The sequence below is a fragment of the Emydura macquarii genome, unplaced genomic scaffold, assembly GCF_026122565.2.
Source record: "Emydura macquarii macquarii isolate MOO-44397 ecotype Brisbane River unplaced genomic scaffold, CSIRO-AGI_Emac_v2 contig_1348, whole genome shotgun sequence".
NCBI lineage: Eukaryota > Metazoa > Chordata > Testudines > Chelidae > Emydura > Emydura macquarii.
The window spans coordinates 2,930,473-2,950,137 of record NW_027131485.1 but is presented as its reverse complement, the minus strand read 5'-3'; the positions used below and the strand labels follow the sequence as shown (position 1 = coordinate 2,950,137).

The 19,665-nt window shown below is 44.5% G+C and overlaps 1 protein-coding gene across 1 annotated transcript in view; it reads right to left on the bottom strand.

The window, feature by feature from the left end:
* The window catches only part of ADAP1 (ArfGAP with dual PH domains 1), a 117,411-nt gene that overhangs the window by 85,667 nt on the left and 12,079 nt on the right, over positions 1–19,665 (bottom strand). Inside the window, exons 2-4 of the mRNA XM_067550897.1 lie at positions 16,672–17,341; positions 1,623–1,753; positions 439–530 (exon numbers count right to left, since the gene is read on the bottom strand). Of these exons, the coding sequence (XP_067406998.1) occupies positions 439–530; positions 1,623–1,753; positions 16,672–16,756 (308 nt within the window). The 5' untranslated portion in view covers positions 16,757–17,341. The remainder of the gene's footprint in view (positions 1–438; positions 531–1,622; positions 1,754–16,671; positions 17,342–19,665) is intronic.

Below are 19,665 nucleotides of genomic sequence, written 5' to 3'. Positions count from 1 at the left end.
ATCTCTTGTGCATATGATGCTAGCTTTGGCATGACTGAAAAGAGCATCTTTGTATTACAAATGACAAAGCATCTAATATATCAGATGGAAGGCCGATGTTTTCATGGAGAAGGGCTATTTTAAAAGGTGGGGGAGAGTCTGAAAACCATACTTAAAAGTTGACATTTTTATAGCCTTAGAAATTTGGAAGGGTCTAGGGAACAAATAAGCTATTGACTCTTCCCTGCACCATCTAATTGTGGTTATTAAATAAAACCTCATGCGTAGGACTAGCCTACCATATAAATCCAGAGGAATGGAACTTCTCAAGGCCCTATATAACTGAAGCCCCGCTGTGAATTCAAAACAGAAAAAACTCTAATAACTAAAATATTATAGAGGCTGCAGTTGCACAAACAAACAAATGGCGTTTCCCAGTGAAGAGATTTAGGTACTTACTGACAGTCAGAAAAGGTTGGCTTGTAATAAAATGGTGGCATTTTAGATTCATATCTTGCTTTTGCTGCGTTGTTTCCATTTGAGGCCATAAACTGTAAGAGGAAAGATAAAACAGCAAAAATTAAGCAATTTTAGCCCTGGTTCCTTCACCCGTCTCTGGTTCTACAGAGCAACAGTAATACCCAATTCCACATACACCTACTACAACACCCCATTGGGGCTATTTAGGGAAGGAAACATTAGGTCATGTAGTAATGTCTGCGGGATAGGACCCATCGATTGCATTTATACAACACTTTACATCAGTGGGTTGTAAAGCACCTTGTAGATGTTCCGTTTATTTTGCTCTCTATTGCAGGTTTGTAACATTATGACATTTGCATAAAAATCATGAGATTCTTAAAATAATTTTGGGGTCTTAAATAGCCAGCATACTGGAGATGATAGAATGCAACTAAAAGCAAGTGAGTCAGCAACAGGACTGCTTAAAAGTTTTTGAAATTTGCAATTTTCAGACACACACACACAAAAGTTAAAATTTCTATGGGAGGGGGGGAAAAAGTAATTTTCCCCCCCCCAAAAAAAGTCACAAAAAATGTCATCCAATTATAGTCAAGCTCAAATAAGCAGAGACGTCGGGACTGTTTTGTTAATTCCACAATTTAAAAAAATGTATATATATTTCAATTTGGTTAACACATCTTGAGAGAGGACTAGGTTTGCCAGGTCTCCTGGTAAGCATGTGTTTTGAGGAAAGAGGTAGAGAGATTCTGTTACATATTAGGTAAGAGAATAAAACATACTAGAATTTGGAAGAAGGAGGTATTCAGAAACTGAGAAGGTGATTCCCACTGAAATATTACAATAGCAAGCCTCCTTGGGATGGTTTTTGGAGGGGATGGGCATGTCAGAGAGCAGGGATTTATATAAATTGTCATTCTACTTTCCTCTTTACTGATTACAGGGAGTATGTTTCTGTTCAATACACAAAGGAGTGAGTTCATAGCCACAGAGACCTCTCTCCCATGCCCACACAAATAGAAATGATCCAAAAACATATGGCTCCAAATTTGGTCCTCTGGAACTAGAAGACATAGCCTAGCTTAGGTATCATTTGTACCAGTGATAAATAAGGCACGATGGCTCTTGGTGATTTGTGTAGCGAGTCTTAAAAATTCATGTACCTCAACTTGATCGTCATCCCACGCATCTAAACGGACTGATTTCACTTTGCTGACTTGTGGGATATTGCGGTGGATTCCTGAACAATTTAAACAGATAAACACTCCTAGGGTATGTGATGCCCAGTCTGGATCTGAAAGACACAAGAAAATAGTATTGGTTTAGCACATCTTATTGGAGCACAGAATTAAGTGAGGGGGGGAGTGGAATCTGGAGCTCCCCCAGAACCCCAGATGGCATTTATGAGACGCAGGGCCTAATTTTGAAGGTGTTTGATGTGCAAATGCACATGCAAAAGGCAAGCAAGTTTGTGGGTCTGATTTACATTCAAAATATCCACGATTGTGCATGCAAATGGCTAGTTCAGCTCGTTTATGCAGTTACTGGATTTGTCTGCACAATCACAGTGCACCTAACCCTTGTAAAGTTCATCTCTCTTTATCATCAGCATTTGGACATGAAATGAAGAGGAGAAATTCTAACTTTTATTGATAAAACCTACATCCCACTAAGGTGCTCGGGCACCGCACAAAACAATTATAGTAGCTACACAAAAAATAATAAATAAATAAATAAACAAACAAACACACCCCCACACTGTTACGCCAAGAAAAAAACCAGACAAAGAGACATCATCGGGGGGCTGGACTAGATGACCTCTTGAGGTCTCTTCCAGCCCTATATTTCTATGATTAGAATAAAGTAATTCTACACAGGGTCCCACAGTAACCAAGGTAGAAAAGGCATTTGAAGCAGAAGGGTTTTCAGGCTTTGCTTGAGCAGAAGATGAATGCGTGAGATCTGACTCTGAATTTCTGCTGAGCAAAGCCCCACTGTTTACAGTGCTGGCCTCTGAGATGACAAATAGCAAGGGCACTTTAAATTTGATTCCACTCTCACTGAGCCCGTTTTGCTCTTCATCATCACAAATGAGAGCCATCCCATTGTACTGCATAAATGCAGGATTAAAATAATTTAAGGAAATTAACGGAGAAAAATAGCGATCATTAGGGCAGGACGCACGTACTCGCGTCTCTTGCGCTGCGTCACTGCTAATGCCAATGCAATGATCTCTGTTTGAACGCCCAGTAATAAATGTCGGCGTCTGCTATTCCAAGTCAAATGCAAAGTGCTTCCTCAGAGCAGCTGAGCTTCCTTCCCCGTTCCCTGAAGTCAGCAGGAGCAGAGAGGTACTCTGCACCTCACAGGATCAGGCTGTTAATGAATATGGGGAACTATCATTTTCTTGCAAACTGTCAAAACTTGTTTATTCTCTTGCAGTAATTATGCTAAACATTTACTCAACACAGCGCAGTAATTATTTATAAAAGGCAAGGGAATGTTCTTTTTCTCCTTATACATATTTAATGGTTCCCTTGTTTTGCAATTAGTGCAACTGAACAACAGGAATTGGGTTATGAGGGGTTGGTCAAAGAAACTCAACTGTAGATGGACTCTGTAGCTCTCCCATGCTAACTTGGAGTTGCTCCTTTGCATCCATTGCGAGAGTCTGTCTTAAGGTGAGGACCATGAGCTGCTTCCCTTGGCACAACCCAAAAGAGGAATACAGGTTATCAATATCAACCTGCAGTTTTGCTGTTCAGATTTAAAACCAATTCAGCAAAATGAATCGCCTGGTCAAACTCATTTTATGCCTGTTATGCTCCATTTTATTTTACAAGTTCTGCCACATCTGCATGGGGAGGGGCGGAACCCCATTCCCAGGGAGATCCTAGTCCCGGAGAACCAATGGCAATTCTACTCTCACCCCACTGCCAGTCCCAACGGGGCTGCCTTCATTCTGTGGGGTCCACCACTCTAGGAAGCTCGAGGAGCAAGCCTGAGATATAACCATGATCCTGTGAGATGCTGAGCACATCTGGTCAGGTGCCAAGCACCCTCCACCCGTACCAAGGACAATGGGAATTGAGAGTGCTCAGCATCAGGCCCTCAGAGAGGAACACAATTTTCATAAACCAGACCCACCAGTCTGCTTCTCCTCCCACTTACACCTGCGTTACTCTACCGCTTTCGATGGAGTTACTCAGATTTACACCATGGAAACTCAGTGAAGATGCAGTTCCCATATATTTTCATCCCAAGGGTAATGAAGATGGCTGTCGGGGGCTAAATTATAGGCATACACAGAGGGTGATTGAAGTATTTAATATGCATGTGTACACACACACACAGAAACACTAATTTTTTTGCACTGCACTATCCCCTTCCATCAGGTGATCTCAGAACATACCAGTAGAATCAAATCCTGTTCTATGGTACCGCCAAGACTCAATGGGCTTCAAACCATAAATGAGTCTAAAGAGCAACAGTAGCTCAGACGTGACCTTGGGCTTCAGAACCTGCTGAGGAATGCTGGGCAAGGTCAAAGCATCAGGTACAGGCTGGATAATGTGGCCACCATTTGGTGACACAAGAACTGCCCTGCCCAGCAGCTGAGGCCCAGGCAGGCCAATATCCTGCCTCCAGCAAGTACTTCAGAACCAGATCAAGAAACTCAAGCAAATGGGACCCATCCATTGGTGAAGGTGTTTCTGTCCCCTGCCCCAGTTATTGCTTTCTTCGTGCCCAGAAGCATGAGGGTTGATAGAAAAACTCTTGTAAGACTACAAGGGGAAATTGACCAGGATACTATTCCAGAACAGCACCCTGTGTGGAAATTATTTTGGAATAAAAATCACTTTATTTCACAATAACTAGTGTGCATCCCCCAATAGCTATTCCTGTCAATTTCCTCATGTAGACAAGTCCTTGATTTTTTAAAATCCTACTGACAATAGTTGTGGATCTTCTAGTTATCCATATAAGTGTATAATTCTGGTTGGTCTTCTACAAAACTGTGAAACTTTAACAATGTTGTGGAAAGCAAAATATGTTTATCCTTTTAAATTTGCTGCCTCTCAATTGCCATGAGTGTGCCACTTTTATGCGTAGCAGTAAAGAGGACCCCCCCAATTTACGTTTTCTATATCAGTCAACATTGTGTGCGCCTTTCTTGTGTCCCCTCTGATTCATCTCCTGGGTCACCTACAGTTTAATTCACTCTTCACAGAACAGTCTCTGCCTGCCTATATCATTTTCATCATCATCACTCAGAACCCCTTCTGTTTTTGCTATTTCTATTCCGGGGAAGTTACCTAAACTGTATGCACTATTTATGTTGAGGGCACACCATAGATGTGTATACTGGCATGCTAACATTAGTATTTTCTGTGCTGTCCCTATACATTCCACCACTTTGTTTTGTTGATTGCCCTGGCATACCAAGCAAAGGTTTCCACTGTGCTGGTCACTGTGATGCCTAAACTTCTGCCCTGTTAATTTAGTAGTCAGCAACGTAGAACTCAGCAGTGTGTACAAGTAATTCAGATTATTCCTTCCAATGTGCCTTAATTTGCCTTTGTCAGCCTTGAACTTTCTCTATTTGTTATCATGTTGCCCAATCACCTAGGCTTGTTAGATCTCTCTGAAGTTTCTCACACAGGGTTTTAAAACATGAATATTTATATCCTTATGCGTCAGTATTTAAACCAACCACTAGCCGCCGGGATTTGGAACACACTTCCCTGTGGAGAGATTATTCTGTGGTTAATCCACTGTGGGACTGCACCTTCCGGTGAAGCATCTGGTACTTGCCCCTGTCTGAGATGGGGAACTGGACTGCATGAATCATTGGTCTGATCTGGTGTCAACAAATCTTAAATTAGTACTAAATTAATTCATGAGTTTTCAAAACAAAATAAAAGCATATGTAGCAAAGTTGCAAGTTTAGAGGTGCACTTATGATACCGCTCTGTCAGCACACCACTCAGCATACATGTGCCAAAAGAAAAGTGAAACTACAGGAAAGTCATTTTGACCAACTCTTCTAAAGCCTTTTCTGGCCTCTTGCTATTTTGTATGTGCAGTTACTAACAAATTGATATAGTTCTTTATAATAATATTCTCGCGCGATAGAGAAAAGAGAGGCTCTTAAAAAAAATCTAGAGTGCATTTAAGAGTTTCTTCATATGAGCTTTTAAGCAATTTTGCATGGTTTACAGTTTTATTGTCAAACAAAACAATAACACACACACACTCCCGTCCCCTGAGAACAAAAACCTTAGATGATAACAATGTTTAAATACTCTTCTAGCAATTTTTAATCAAAACAAACATCCCGGGGAGGGGTAGCACACTATAAACACCCACTTCAAAAATTCCAATTAAAATAGACATTATTCTGCCTGTTTTGCTTTCGTCTCCCTGGAAACCGCATCAGTTTGTGGTGATGAACTCGCCAATTCTCCATTCACCTGGAAACTCCTGGAGTCTCCAGTTCCCTTTACTTTTTCTTTGCTGAATGCACGATTTGGCTTTTTTTTTTTTTAAACCTCTTTGCATTTCAGTAAGCTTTAGCGTTGAGAAATAAAGTAGCAATAAACTTTAAAATTCTTTCAGTCTTACTCTAAAATGGTGTTAAAAGCAGAGCTAAGGAAACAATGAAAAAAAGATTAACATGCATCTTTATAACCTTTACCACAATGTCACCAGTGACTGTATATTTTTGACAAAAAACAAGTGTTATAAAAATATATATTGAAGAGTGAGAAAGGAATATAAATTGCTATGCATGTGCCACTTGGCTGCGTTAATGTCGCCACAGAAGCCTTACACCTCAACTTTCCTGATGCTCTACTGGTTATTTTGCAAGACTAAGGTTGCATGCGCTCTCTAAGATAAAGAAGCTTGATGTATTTGTCAACCCAAAAGCTAGAAAACAACAATTTTCGCTAAATTTTGTATAAATGTGTGAACAGGATTATTCTATGTGTAGACACCCTGCAAAAACGTATAGACACAGCCTATATGTTGTGTTCGTAGATTTATGGAGAAGATGAGATGTTCTGATTTTCCAAGAAGGTAAAGGTAAGCAAAATTTTAGATTTCGAAATCAGGAAAGGGGCCCCTTTCCTATTCTTGCACCAGTGACCTCTGGGGCCTGGCATAGGTCTTTGTACACCCAAGATGTGCAGAAAGTGCTGCTGTTTAACTGCTTTTCTTTCACAAATGCATGAACAAGACTCAAATATAAACATCAAGGGAAGGAAAATGTGTATTTAAACCACAAAAATAAACCTGTCAGATGCTAAGACTCAAGTGATGGTTGTTAGTACCATAGTCTCAGTAAAGCAATTCTGCGATGATGTTATCTTGCTTTAAGATTTCTCAGAGTAATGAGATCAGATCAGAGCAGTGCCTGTTTCAGCACAATTTCTAGCAAAGTGCATATCAGCCTGTGTGAATTTTGTCAGGAGAGATTAAAAAAACAACACAAAACAGTGTGTCGCTTTACAAAAAACAAATGTTATCTTAAATGAGCAGGAGTATTTGGGGGGAGGGTATATTTACACATTCTGAACTGTCTAGGTGCAAGCTTCCAAAACCTTCTTGGAAAAGCTCCGTTAAAATGTTTGATAGTGACAGGAGATGTCACATTTTACTCTGCCCACCATATCAGGCTCGACGCTTGCAACTTGCCACTGATGAAATGTGGGACACAAAAGGAAGGACAGAGTATCACAGATCAAGGGAAGAAGATGCATGTGTGCAATGGGACCATTTCATGGGTTAAGGCACTCACCAGGAACGGGAGATCAGGTTTCAGTAACCAGCTCTGCTTCCCTGCGTGACTCCTGGTCAAGTCACGTCTGCCTCGATGCTCAACTAGTGTAAATCTGCTACAATGATTTACACCAGCTCAGAATCTGGCCCTTATCTCTATTTTACCACCTGTAAAATGGGGAGAGTTGTACTACCCCTCTCTCACCCTTTGTCTGGCCTATTCAGAGTGTCAGTTCTTGCCTGCGGGGACTGTTTTTTACGGTGTGCTAGTACAGCATCGAGCACAGCAGGGTTCCAGTCTCAGGTGGGGCCTCTACACAATACCGTAGTGCAAATGACCAATTCTTTGGACCAAATTCTCGGGTCCTTCACCAAACACCCTCCCCACCCTCCATTGAATTCAGTAGCAACCTTTCTTGATTATTTAGGATACCGAATTTGGGCCATTAGAATGAACCACGTTTTCCAGAACCTTACAGTAGCAAAAATGCTAGGGGAGGCAAGACCCAACCTTTTGATGCAACTGGACCAGTTTACCCGATAAAGCCTTTGGCTGTTCTAGCCGTCTTCCTCCCTGCCACCTTCCTTTCAGCATTGCTTGCTCTAACCTTCAACGGAGGCTGTGTTGCTCCAAACTCACGTCCCATCAAACGGCAGCAAAGCAAGTCATGCTTTTCTATAGCATGATGAAAGAGCTGCATATTTTACTCCGCTTACCAGACCTGTCAGCAATAAGGCAGAGGGACTCATTTTTAATGCTGGGCAGTTTTCACTAACATTGCTGTGTTAGCAGAGACTTTCTCTTTATTGCTCTTCAGGTTTTAAAATACTTTATTTACTCCTAACTGCAATGGGGAGGAGGCGGTGGGAATTGAGGAGGGGAGAGGTGCAGGGATTTGGGTGACCAGATGTCTTGATTTTATAGGGACAGTCCCAATGCTCAGGGCTTTTTCTTATATAGGCATCTATTATCCCCATCCCAATTTTTCACACTTGCTATCAGGTCACCCTACCAGGGATGTTTGTGTTTTGCTGTATACCAACAGCCATGGTCCCTTCACAAACACAACTTGGAGATTGTTTTTGGTGCCAGCAGAATAACTGGAAAGGAGAATAGCTCAGAATGTGTGAAGAGTGAAATTAAACCCCTGAAACCTAAGCCAGGGAGAGAGAAGAACTGAGGAGAATTAAAAGTCTCCAGGACTGACTGCTCCGCAAGAGGAACTGGCCCTCAATACTCCATTGTTAAATAATCTGCTACTGATTTCTCCACTCCCCTTCATCCTCCAATTGCCCCGTGATCTCCCCCCCTCCAGCTTCTTTTCCGTTCTTGCCTCTGCTCCTCTGTAGTCCTCTTATATACATTTATAACAGTATGATTAAAGCACCCTGCACACACTCTGCAAACTCTGCACACATGGGACTCCCATGGGAGTCAATGAGAGTTCTCTGCACACACAGTTTATAGGATTGGTCCCCAGCTCTGCGTGTATTATTCTTTAAAGTGCTGTGCTATGCTTTTGGCTGAAAGAAGCTATAACAACAGCCAATCGTAACCTCACTGTCTTCTTTACTGCTCCCCAGAGAAATGTGAAAAATTCTCAGCTCAGAAATAGGGCAGCGTAAAACAAGCCCAGACCTCGGGGTAGTCACAGGTTTCATCTCAGCAGTTGGTTCTGTTGATGGACCATGATAAAACTTCAAAGACGGGGTTTGATGTGACCAAGCAAATGACTACACCCATGAATGAAACTGTTTTAAAGAACAGCAACAAACAAAGCAAGTAAGTTTTGCAGCCAGTTGTAGTTAAACACATTGATTAAGTCCATGCTTGGAAAGGGAAAGTTCTTTTTAAGTGCCCCATAGTTAAACCCCAGCTGCACAGACTGAATAATGTAAAACGTAGGTATTTCAAAAATAGTTTTGTTTTAGACGACTTATGTGCCGTTCCCCTTTTTATCCAATAACAAACATTGTCACACATGCACTTTCTGCTCCATTAGTTTCAATTTATTGCAGTTTTAGGTCTGGCGAAGATAAAGTTCCATTGATTCAGTTCTTGCTGTTAGTTTTACCATCATCATGACTGCTATTGAAAAAACAGTTATTATCAAGCTTCTCCTGTTAATAAATAGCAATAAAACCTGATAAAGAAAACCTCCAAACATTCCTACGTTCCAACCATATGGCTTTGTTCCCCTAAGCAAAGCCAATATTAGGAAAATAACATGGATGTAGAGGAATATTAAATAGAACACACCACCAAAAATGCAATAAGCCCCTGGTGTTTAAGTATCATTGCTACCGTACAACAGATGCCAGTTTCAGACTACTTCCACTGCAAAAAACATTATAGATAATTATGGTGTATATTGATAGACTATACTGGTTTTAAAGTTACAATTCTATCCCTATCATGGCTATGTTTACAAACTAAGTCCAGGAGCAAGATATTCAGATGTCATTTTTATGCTTCATTCATCTTGAAAGTACAGAAAACGGAGACACTGCTAGCTAGACAAGGGTTAGCGAAGGACCCCGCACACATGGGAAATTCGGAGTGGATTCAGAAATTAACTTCCTCAACCAGCCCCTACCTCTGTCACATGCTAAAAAGAAAACTCAGCGCACAAAACACATCATTTCTAACCCATAATTTCTAAACACAATGTCTTTCAAGAAATAATAAATAATAATAATAATAATTAAAAAAAATCACACACATTTCCTGGTTCTCCCATAAGACTCAAGATACAACTTATCAAATTTGAAGGAGACGAAACCGGTGGGGATAGAGGTGAACAGGAATATGGTCATTATATAATCAACCTCACCAGTATCCGTATGTGGAGTTTGAACCTAGGACTTTCAGAACTGAAAGCATAAGCTTTTGCCACTTGAACTAAAGAACTAACTCCATTAAATGGGAGCAATAGTAGACTCAAACCCCATGTGGAACAGCCACAAGACGGGAACACCAATTCACGCTCTCTTAGCATGAGTTATACATGCACCCCCCAAAAACCTCAAGTAACAAGCAGAGACAGGTTTTCTCAGCCTCTAAAAAGACCCAAAATATTACGTTCAATAGGAGGAGATTGTTTTGAAGTCTTCCGTGAGGCCTATAGCTTCTGATGGTAAAAAGAAATCCTTGGGAGAAGTTTTACAGGTAGGCAAAACATCATTTTTTTTCCATGTAATAGGAATGTTAACTAACTACATGTTGTAACCATGGGAATTTTAATACAATTCGCATTATTGAATCAGTGACTGCAGATTCTTTCCTGAGTTTGTCCCAGCCTAGAACAATTGGCTCTTCAGGAGCTAGCTAGATGAAAGGCTTGATTTAATACCAAAATCAGACGACACTTGCGTGCACAGTCAGGATTTTGTTGCTTCTCGAGGCTATTGTACTTTAGGAGAAAATGACAGGTTTTAGAAAGGGGCTTTGTTCCTTACAAAGGAGGATGAACACTGCAGACAACAGCTCCCTGTGAGCAGAGCTTTTCCCCAGACATTTTTACAAATAAGCCAAACCCTTTGCATCCAGGGCTCGAGGACCGAGTGCCGCCCTTGGCTTGCTGTCTGCAGATCACAGCAATGCTGCAAACTTGGCCAGTTATGAAATCAAGGTGGACGGTCACAGATGGTTACGGAGTGCCCTGCAACGTGAAGCGTTCTCATGTTTCAAAAAGCCCTTTTCCCTGCACAGATGGCCTAAAGTAAAAACACAACTGGAGTGGGAACTCTTTCCTCCTCAGCCTCTTCCCACTAGCTCCTTACCCAGCCTTTTGATTGATCCTCCCCGCCTCCCGCGCAGCCCACCTCTTTCAATGCCCTCCTTCTCCCAAAACAAGGCAAAGGGTTTCTTGCATTTCTTTACATTTTCCTCAGTCCAACCTTACGTTTGTTGCCTTTGCATTAACAGGCTCTGCCTCACTGGAGCATCATTTTAAGTACAGGAAGATGCCCCAGTTCCTGGGCATGTGGGAGCTAGGTTTGTAATGGACCCCTGCCGTAAGCTCTCTCCTTAACCCTCAGGTTGTTGAGCCTAGTACAGCAAGGTGCTAAATACTCTCAACACCAGTGGGACCTGAGAGTGCTCAGTACCTTCCAGGATCAGGCCCTAGAACAATATGGTCCCGCCCCACTATCATTTCTGACCTCACTGTTGTTCTCCCTTCCCACTATCACCCATCCTGTTAGAATTAGATGAAATCTGTATATATCTAAGTGGAAGATAGATATCTATGAATTGGCCACTACTGGAAGACAGGATACTGAGCTAGACGGACCATTGGTCTGAGCCAGGATGGCCGTTCTTATATAAGTTACCCATTTGCCCATTTATCTCAATAGTTCCAGTCTGTGCTCGTGTACAAATGCCAGTTAAATGGGAAAGAGGAGAGCGCATTACAGACAATGAATGGGTTTGATCCCATACAAATGTGCTCAACAAGCGCTAAGCCAGCGGGTCTCAAACTTTTTAAATGGAGCTCCCCTCCCCCGTTGACTTTGTGTAACAATTGCACCCTTCCTTTCCCAGAGCCCCCATCCACTTTCAGAAAAAAAACCAGGGCCTACATATCATAGGCAGAGTTTGACTGCTTAATTTGGGGGGCCAGGGGTAGCAGAGCTCCACCGCCGGTCTGGAGCCAGATGTGAGCCACCAGAGAAAGTGGCGGCAGCAGCGGGGAATCGCACCTCGCCGTCGGGATTGTCCTCAGGCAGCAGCAGTGGCAGAGGGGCTGCTGCTGTCGGAGGCGGGCAGCGGCGACTGTTGGGATCAGCGCTCTGACTAGAGACGGAGGCAGCTGCCCAAAGTGTGAAGCGTGGAGCTGGACCGGCTCTGTCCCCTGCTCCGCCAGCAGTGTTGGGCCCGCCGCCTGCAGCAGCCTCCCCCTACCTCCGCTCCCCTCCTAAGGTTCCTCCATCCCCAACACTTGCCTGGGGCTGCCCGTGTGAGGCACCAGGGTCCCCACCGCTGCCCGGCCCTGCTCTCAGCCTGGCAGCACCCAGCAGGGGGAAACGGCTCCATCATCATACATTTGGGGGGCATTGCCCCCATGGCCCCTAAACTCCGCTCATAGACCCCCCCCCCACAATCCATCTCGCACTCCCTTAGGGGGGCCCGTCCCCCGTGTGAGAACCGCTGCTGTAAGCCATAGCATCACTCAAGGTGGCATTTGCACATTTGCCTTCAGGTCCATGTTTCTTCATCCCTGAATCACTATCAAAAGAGTTTGAACCAGTGGAAATACAACCTGAAACCAGATAAGAATGGAATATGAAGAGAAACACGCAAAGCCTTGTTAAGGGCCAGAGAACCATCCATATCACAATGTGCAGAGAGATATTAACCAAGACAAAGAATGGTTTAAAACAAATTGCATTGCCATATTAGTCTTAAAGAAAAAATTATCCTAACTTGTCGGGAGACTTACACACCAACCATCAGAGGAGATTATTCAGTGTACTGTCAGACCCGCTCACAGCACGCTGCCTCCATGATGACAAACACCTTGGTTCAGTGAAACAGACTTGCTGCAACCTGGCTTGCGCCAGGTGAAACACACGATCTAACAAAGAGGCCGACGGTGTGTTTGATACAAGGCTGTGTGTTCCGACTAACAATTTTATTACAATGGCTTATGCATTGTAATTCAGTCTCGGACTCGGAGAATGTGCTCTCACTGTTTCTTACAGCGAGTTGGAATTCTTGAACAGAAAGCACTTTCAGTCAAAAATGACCTTTTTTTTTTTTTTTTTTTTTTTTTGCAAAAGAACTTTTGCAAAAAAACACAATTAGGCTTTCACGAAATGCTTTAAAAAAAATGCACAGAAAAAACTGAAAAAAATTAGCCTGTTAGTTTTCTCCAGTCTTTGTTTTTTGGTCTTCACTTTGGTTTTGTTCTCTTGTGCTCCCTAAGGCTTGGGAGGGCCAGTTAACCTGAGTAGTCAGGGAAGGCATGTGGACTAGAAGGAAGGACCAACGCGCCTATGCAGCCTGGTGGGGGGAAAGGTGCTTATTTTATGTTAATTTTTATGCTCATTTACCATTCTGGGAGTTGTTTTTTGCACTGTGATGTTAGGTTGCACAGCTTAGTTACTGGGGGAGGCTAGATTACAAGCTCTTTGGGGCAGAATCGTTCTCTTTGTTTAGAGTTTATACAGCGCCTATCACCAGGGGGTCCTGGTCTATGACTGGAGCTCCAGGGCATGACCGCAACACAGATAATCAATAATAAGGGAGAATTAGCAAATTAGCAAAAATATAACTTGCCAAAAAATCAGTTTTCTAAAAAAAAAAATTTGATTCTGCAGAAAATTTGAAAAAGTGAAAAATCAGCCACTTTCTACATAAATGGAATGAAAGTCATTTGAAAACTGTAGCTATTTTGTTTTGTTTTTCCAAGCAGCTCTATTATTTACCCTGTTGTTAGAATTCTTTAGCTAAACAGCTGAATCTTGGCGCTGATTCTCACTGCCTCATGAATTATCCCTGGTATTTTAGTTATTGAGTGTGTGTCACTCTACTGGAGAATATCAGCCTTTCACCAAATCCTGGATTGCACTGAACTGGCAGCTGGATGCCCATTCTCTCTGTCCCTTTGCACCATCTGCCAATTGCCACCAGCCTGGCTTCTGTTTGTTTTCTCTCCTCTCTTCTCCAATTATCATCTTGTTTTCTTTACTTTTTCCTTCCCTATTTCTATTTGTGTGTGTGTGTTCTTTCTCTCTCCCACCCCCAATTCTCTCACTAAAATGAAGGTTATTCTCCACTGAGAACTCTGTGGGTCTAGTCTGCATGTGGTCTCCTGACTGAGCTGTGTGTGGCACAGGATGAGAAGGGAAGCTTGGGCTAATATGCCTGCCCTGCAGCTGGGTAAACAGGAGAAACTCTCATAGCTGGCTGTATTGCGAGCCACTGGGGAATCAGGGAAAGACATCACCTGCTACTTTACCTGCACATGCCAGGATGTATCACAGGGCAATGCAAGTCAAAGGTCATGCAGCTGTTCCCACCACATTACTCCTGTCCTTCCCTTCCACCCTATGGGAACAACCTGTCACCTAGACTGGAAAACACTGGAAAGCCCCACATCCTATTCTGGTTTACACCAATGTAAACAAACAGATTTGGTCCACTTATTTTATACATAATACACCTGCACACCACGTGTGTGTCTGGTTTTTATTGTTCTAAGTAACCCCTGTGACACGCACAGGTGTGTCAGTTTACAATTACTGAATCCCAGACAGAGGCATATATTACAGTACAGTTACTGTGCCTACCTGCTATAAATATCCGAGGTTAGAGTTGGGCATAACTGGTTACAAAAACTAAAGCAGAATGGTCAGTGAGGAAATGGGGTTTAAAAGCAAGGGTACAATGCAGGGGAAAACAGGGCGGTTAAGGTTATGTTAGACCACATAGAAAAAGGAGCTGAATAAAAATACACCTTGCATCACAAAAAGACAGGGGCCCACATTTTGCTCTCATTTACCTGGTACAACACCACAGAAGACATTGCTGCATGTCGGAGAGACCACAGCAGACCTTGGCTTCATAGCTTTAAAACCTCATTTTGGGGCCTTAACAAGTTAACCACAACACAATCTATTTTACTGAGCCATAGTTTCCTCTTAATCATGCTGATACTGGGTAATTGCTCTGTGTTTTGGTGGGTGGACTTCGTGTTGCACCGTCACGCTGTGATAGTTATTCTATCGATCGGAACAGCCATGGCCTGTAAATTCTCCTTCGGGAAGGAACAGTTTAGGCAGACTCCTCCTGCAGTCTGATCCAAGCTAGGTAGCCCGAAATGTCTAAACGGTGGGTTAATAAGGGACACAGCAAGAGAGGGGGTGTGAGTGTTCTACCCGCCAGCAAAACAACACACCCTGCGTAGCAAGTTCTTCGGCATCACTAGCCAGGTACAATGTGATATGAAAGTATCTTTGGGGGATCCCAGTTCAGTTTCAATGCAGATTAGGGACACAAACCCACAGTTCATGTTACATCCCGGATGGTAGAGTCCTATCAATATTTAACAAGGCCAAAATCAATAAGGTGCTATAAAAAGGTAATACCATTCTGTAGAAGTCCTAAAACCTATAGCATTTAATAGCTTCAGCTATCCCTTCTGTGGGTTTGATATTTTAAAGCCCACCTATCAAGTTCTGTAACAGGGATATGGTTCTGTATCACTCTCCCCTGGAAGGTTATTTTCTATTAAACTCTACAGGACTTTTCCCAAGGGGATCTTTTACAGTCAGGTAAAAATACAGACATAAGCGTCACTGGCATTCAAACTACCCTGCTCAGACCCCAGCCACTTCTCTGTTCAAAGAACAAGGAAGGTGTGTCTGACTCAGAATTTCCCTCTGCCACCCACCCCAACAGCAAGGAGCACAACTGATATTTTATCGTCTGGACTTATAAATCATGAAGAAGGGAGCAAAGTCTGCAGCAAACGCCGGCGTGGTGGTCAAAGGTTGGCTGGCCTGGCAGGAAGTGGCACAGGCAGGCATCTGGTGCAGCAGGTCTGTCGAGTCACCGAGAAGGGAACCTTGGCTACCGGGCGAGGGTGACGACAAAAGCCACCCCCAGTTTGCAGAGAAAGAAGAATGGAAGGAGGCAAGGACAGAGCACCCACCCTGCCCCAGCCTAGGGCCGCCAAACCTCTCCGCTGCTGCCTGCCCACCCTGCCTGTGCACCCTTGCAAATTAATGAAGTGTCATTGTCATCTGAGCGCAGGGCTTGGTGATCTGCACTGCAGCTCACACACACACACACACACACACACAGCGGCTGAAGTAGCCGGGGATGACATCAGCATTCATAAGTCAGCCCGGGGGGGAGCGAGGTACCCCGGCCTCTCCCTGCCGGGACTCCAGGGCAGCCGCTCTTCCCTGGCACGGGGTCTGGAGCATGGCTTCGCCGGATCCGGGGCGCACCCCTCCCTCCACCTGCCTCCCGGGGCAGCTCCTTCATCCCGCCCCAGCTGAGCATCTGGGAGCCCTTCCCTTCCCTCCCCTCCCCTCCCCTCCGCCGCCTGCGGGAGCGGGCCCCGGGTGGGGTCGGCGAGCCCCTGCTCACGCCCTTCCTGCGAGCCCAGCGGCCGGTTTCCTCTTTCTCCAGAGCCCGCAGTTTTGCAATAAGCCCGGCCAGGGAGCAGGCGCCCGCGGCAGAGCTCGCCCCAGCCTCCGCCAGCCGGCGGGCACCTGGCCGGGGCGAACTTGCAGCGGCGGGACCCCACCCACGCCGGGCGGCCGGCGGAGCAGGTGCAGCCCTGACCCCCGGGGCGGCGGCTGCCGCCGAGGGAATCCAGCTGCCCTGCTCGCTCCGTCCCTGCCCCGCCCATTCAGCTCAGGGGAGCTTGCCCCAGCCCCCGGGGCGCCGCGGGCCCCGATCCCCGCCCTTACCAGGTGCGGCGCAGTCCGCGCACAGCTGGTTGCCCGCTCGCTGGAGCAGCTCCTGCAAAGCCTTCCTGGGCTTCTCCTTCGCCATGGGGCCGGTGCGAGTGAGCAGGGCTCGGCTCTGGCGTCTCCTCCTCCGCCGCTAGATGAGCTTCATGGGGCTGGGGGCGCGGGCGAGGCTACCTAGCCGCCGGGAGCTGCTTCATTTGGCCCCGGCTCAGACAGGCAAGGCGGACCCCCCGGGCGGCGAGGCGCTCAGGGCTCCCTCTTCCCCATCCTCCTCACGGGGCTCTGAGCAGCCTCCCTCCAGCCCGGGCAGCAGCAGCCGCAGCTCTTGTCTTCGCACGGGGCTGGTTCCGCATTCCTCCCGCGGCGGGGAACGCTCTGCCTAGCACGGGAGACCCGAGTCTGGCCCGAGCCTGGCCAGCCTTGTCCACCCGCGACCTCCAGTGGCGAAGCTGCCCACCTGCAAGCCCTGGCCGAGGAGCCGCCTGTGGCTGTGAGTGGCGCGCCCCGCTGCGGGGAGGAAAGAACGAGCCGCAAGAAAATCTGTCCTCTTGTTTCCTCCTTTCGCCTCTTCCAGCACGGGAGTAGCCCGGCTGACTTCATTGAGACCAGTGCTGCTATTTTCCGCAATCCCGAGGCGAGAGACAATCCCTTCCTTGTCACAGCACACCTGGTTAGACACAGACAACTTTGAGTCACACACCTTCCACAAATGTCCCTGTTGATTGCAGGTAACACAGGAGATTTACATTGATACTCTCTCTTGGATGGGGTGACATTAATCTGGTTACATATATTTACCACATCAAACCTATCAAAGTTGCTATAAACTGGAAAGATTCCCTCCCAATCGCTGTTAAGAGAAGCTGGGCTTCTAGGTGAGGTCAGACCTGTTTTCTTTTCCAGGATCTGGAGTTGGATTCTGACTTTTTCTGTCTGCCTTTGATAAGTCCTCTTCAGGACCCAGCCTACACACCGATCTATTTGGGCAAGAGGTGCTGCATGGGTGCAGAGAGGCACCTGGGCAGATCTCTTTGCAAGCCTAGGGCCTTAGTTTGCATGAAACCAACTGGGCCACTCACAGTGCGTTAAATTAAGCACGATCAGGGCCTTCTTTTATATTTATTTTAGCTGATTTTTTGTGGGACGATACTTTGGAATTTCCTTTTCTTTGTTCTATATTGATTCACGTCGTGTATTTTTGTTTAGTAAAATTAAAATATCTATCCCCCATCCAAAAAATTGACAGACGTCCACACTTTTTTTTACTGACCCACCAGTTTTTTCGTTATTGATGCAATTTCAAATACAAAAAAAAAAAAAAAAAAATCCGATTCATTTATTTCCAAAGGTCTCAAAGCACTTTACTAATCTATCCAAGCTGCTTACCGGGCTCCATCATCATAGTACCTGAGCCCCTCACACTCTTTACATATTTATCCTCACAACTCCCAGTGAGGTAGGGAAGTGTTGTTATTCCCACTGTACTAATGGGGAACTGGGCCTATGTGACATATCCAAGGTCACTCAGGAATCCTGTGGTGGAACAGCAAACTGAACCCAGGTATCCCAAGTCGTAGGCAAACATGCTACATACTGGGTCATCCTTCCTCTCCAACTGTTAATCAATTACATCTGGATCATACACAGCCTAGACATTACTATGCCAGAATAATTTTTTATTCATAAATTTCAGTTTGTTTATGGAACCCTTTTTGGTTTTGTGAAGTTAATCCACATGTTCAATTATCCCCCATCCTCTTTAAAAAAAATCAAAGCTTTCATCCTATGAAGACTTTTGTGTCTGTAGGACTTTAAGCACATGATGAAGAGTCCCACTGACATGGTTTCTCTCTCAAAAAAACGTTAAGCATGTGGACAAATGTTTTCAGCATCAGGACTCAAATAACCCAACAGAAAACCACCACTAAATCCAAATTACGAACCTGATCTGACGCACACGTGTGTAACTTTACTTCTGTAAGTAGTGCCATTGATATCAATGGGATTCCTCCTTAATCTGGAAAATATTTTCCTAAATTATCTTGCCATTTTTACTGACAGATACTGAGTTTAACTCCATTAATTTCTGATCTTTCTTTTAACTGACAATTTTGACATTATCATGAAGCAACCCTCTATACATCACAATCCACTTGTTCTATCTAGTTTTGGAAAACCTGGCTATCCTACTGACCAAGGGTCCAATCCTGCAGCTCTTACTCCTGTTAAGTAATCCTACTGTTGACTTTTTCTGGACTATCTACAGAATCAGACCCCCTGCTTGTATGTCAAACAGCCTGTCGCCGTCTTAAAACTCTGAGCCAAATGCTTTTTCTGGTTATAATGGTGTAAATCTGGAATAAAGCCCCTGCCTTCAGTGGAGTTACTCTGGATTTATACCACTGTACATTAGAGCAGAACTAGCTCTGAGATAAAATCTTAACCTCACATCTGCAAACAGTTGCATATGTAAATAGTTCCATTCAAGTTAATGGGATTACTCATATGCGTGTTTTGAGGATGAGGGCATTCTGCAAGTCCACGTCAGGTTGCTGGGTTTTCATCTGTCCCTTTATTTGGATGCAGACCAGACCCTCGTCCCTTCCTGCTCCCAGAAGCATTCACTGCACACAATGAAGTCTCCATGCTACAGCTGAGATATTTCAAGTCATTACCAGAGGAGGGACACACACACACACACAAAAAGATTTTGTTTTAAAGTCCCTGTTTAGCTTTCCATCAAGGCTTATTGATTCTCTTAATTTTTTGTTCTCCTGGTTGCTAGGCAATTCTTCTCTCCTCTCTGCACGCTGTGAGCCCGGGTGGCAGAGAGAATTTATATCTTATAATAAAATCAAATATAACAGGGACTGTTACAGGCATGCAGAACAAGCCCTCTCATAAAGGCGAGTGAGGATGGTGGGGGTGGGGCTGGAAGATCGATTTGAGAACAATCATCGTTATTTAAATCTAACAATATAATTTGTGGAG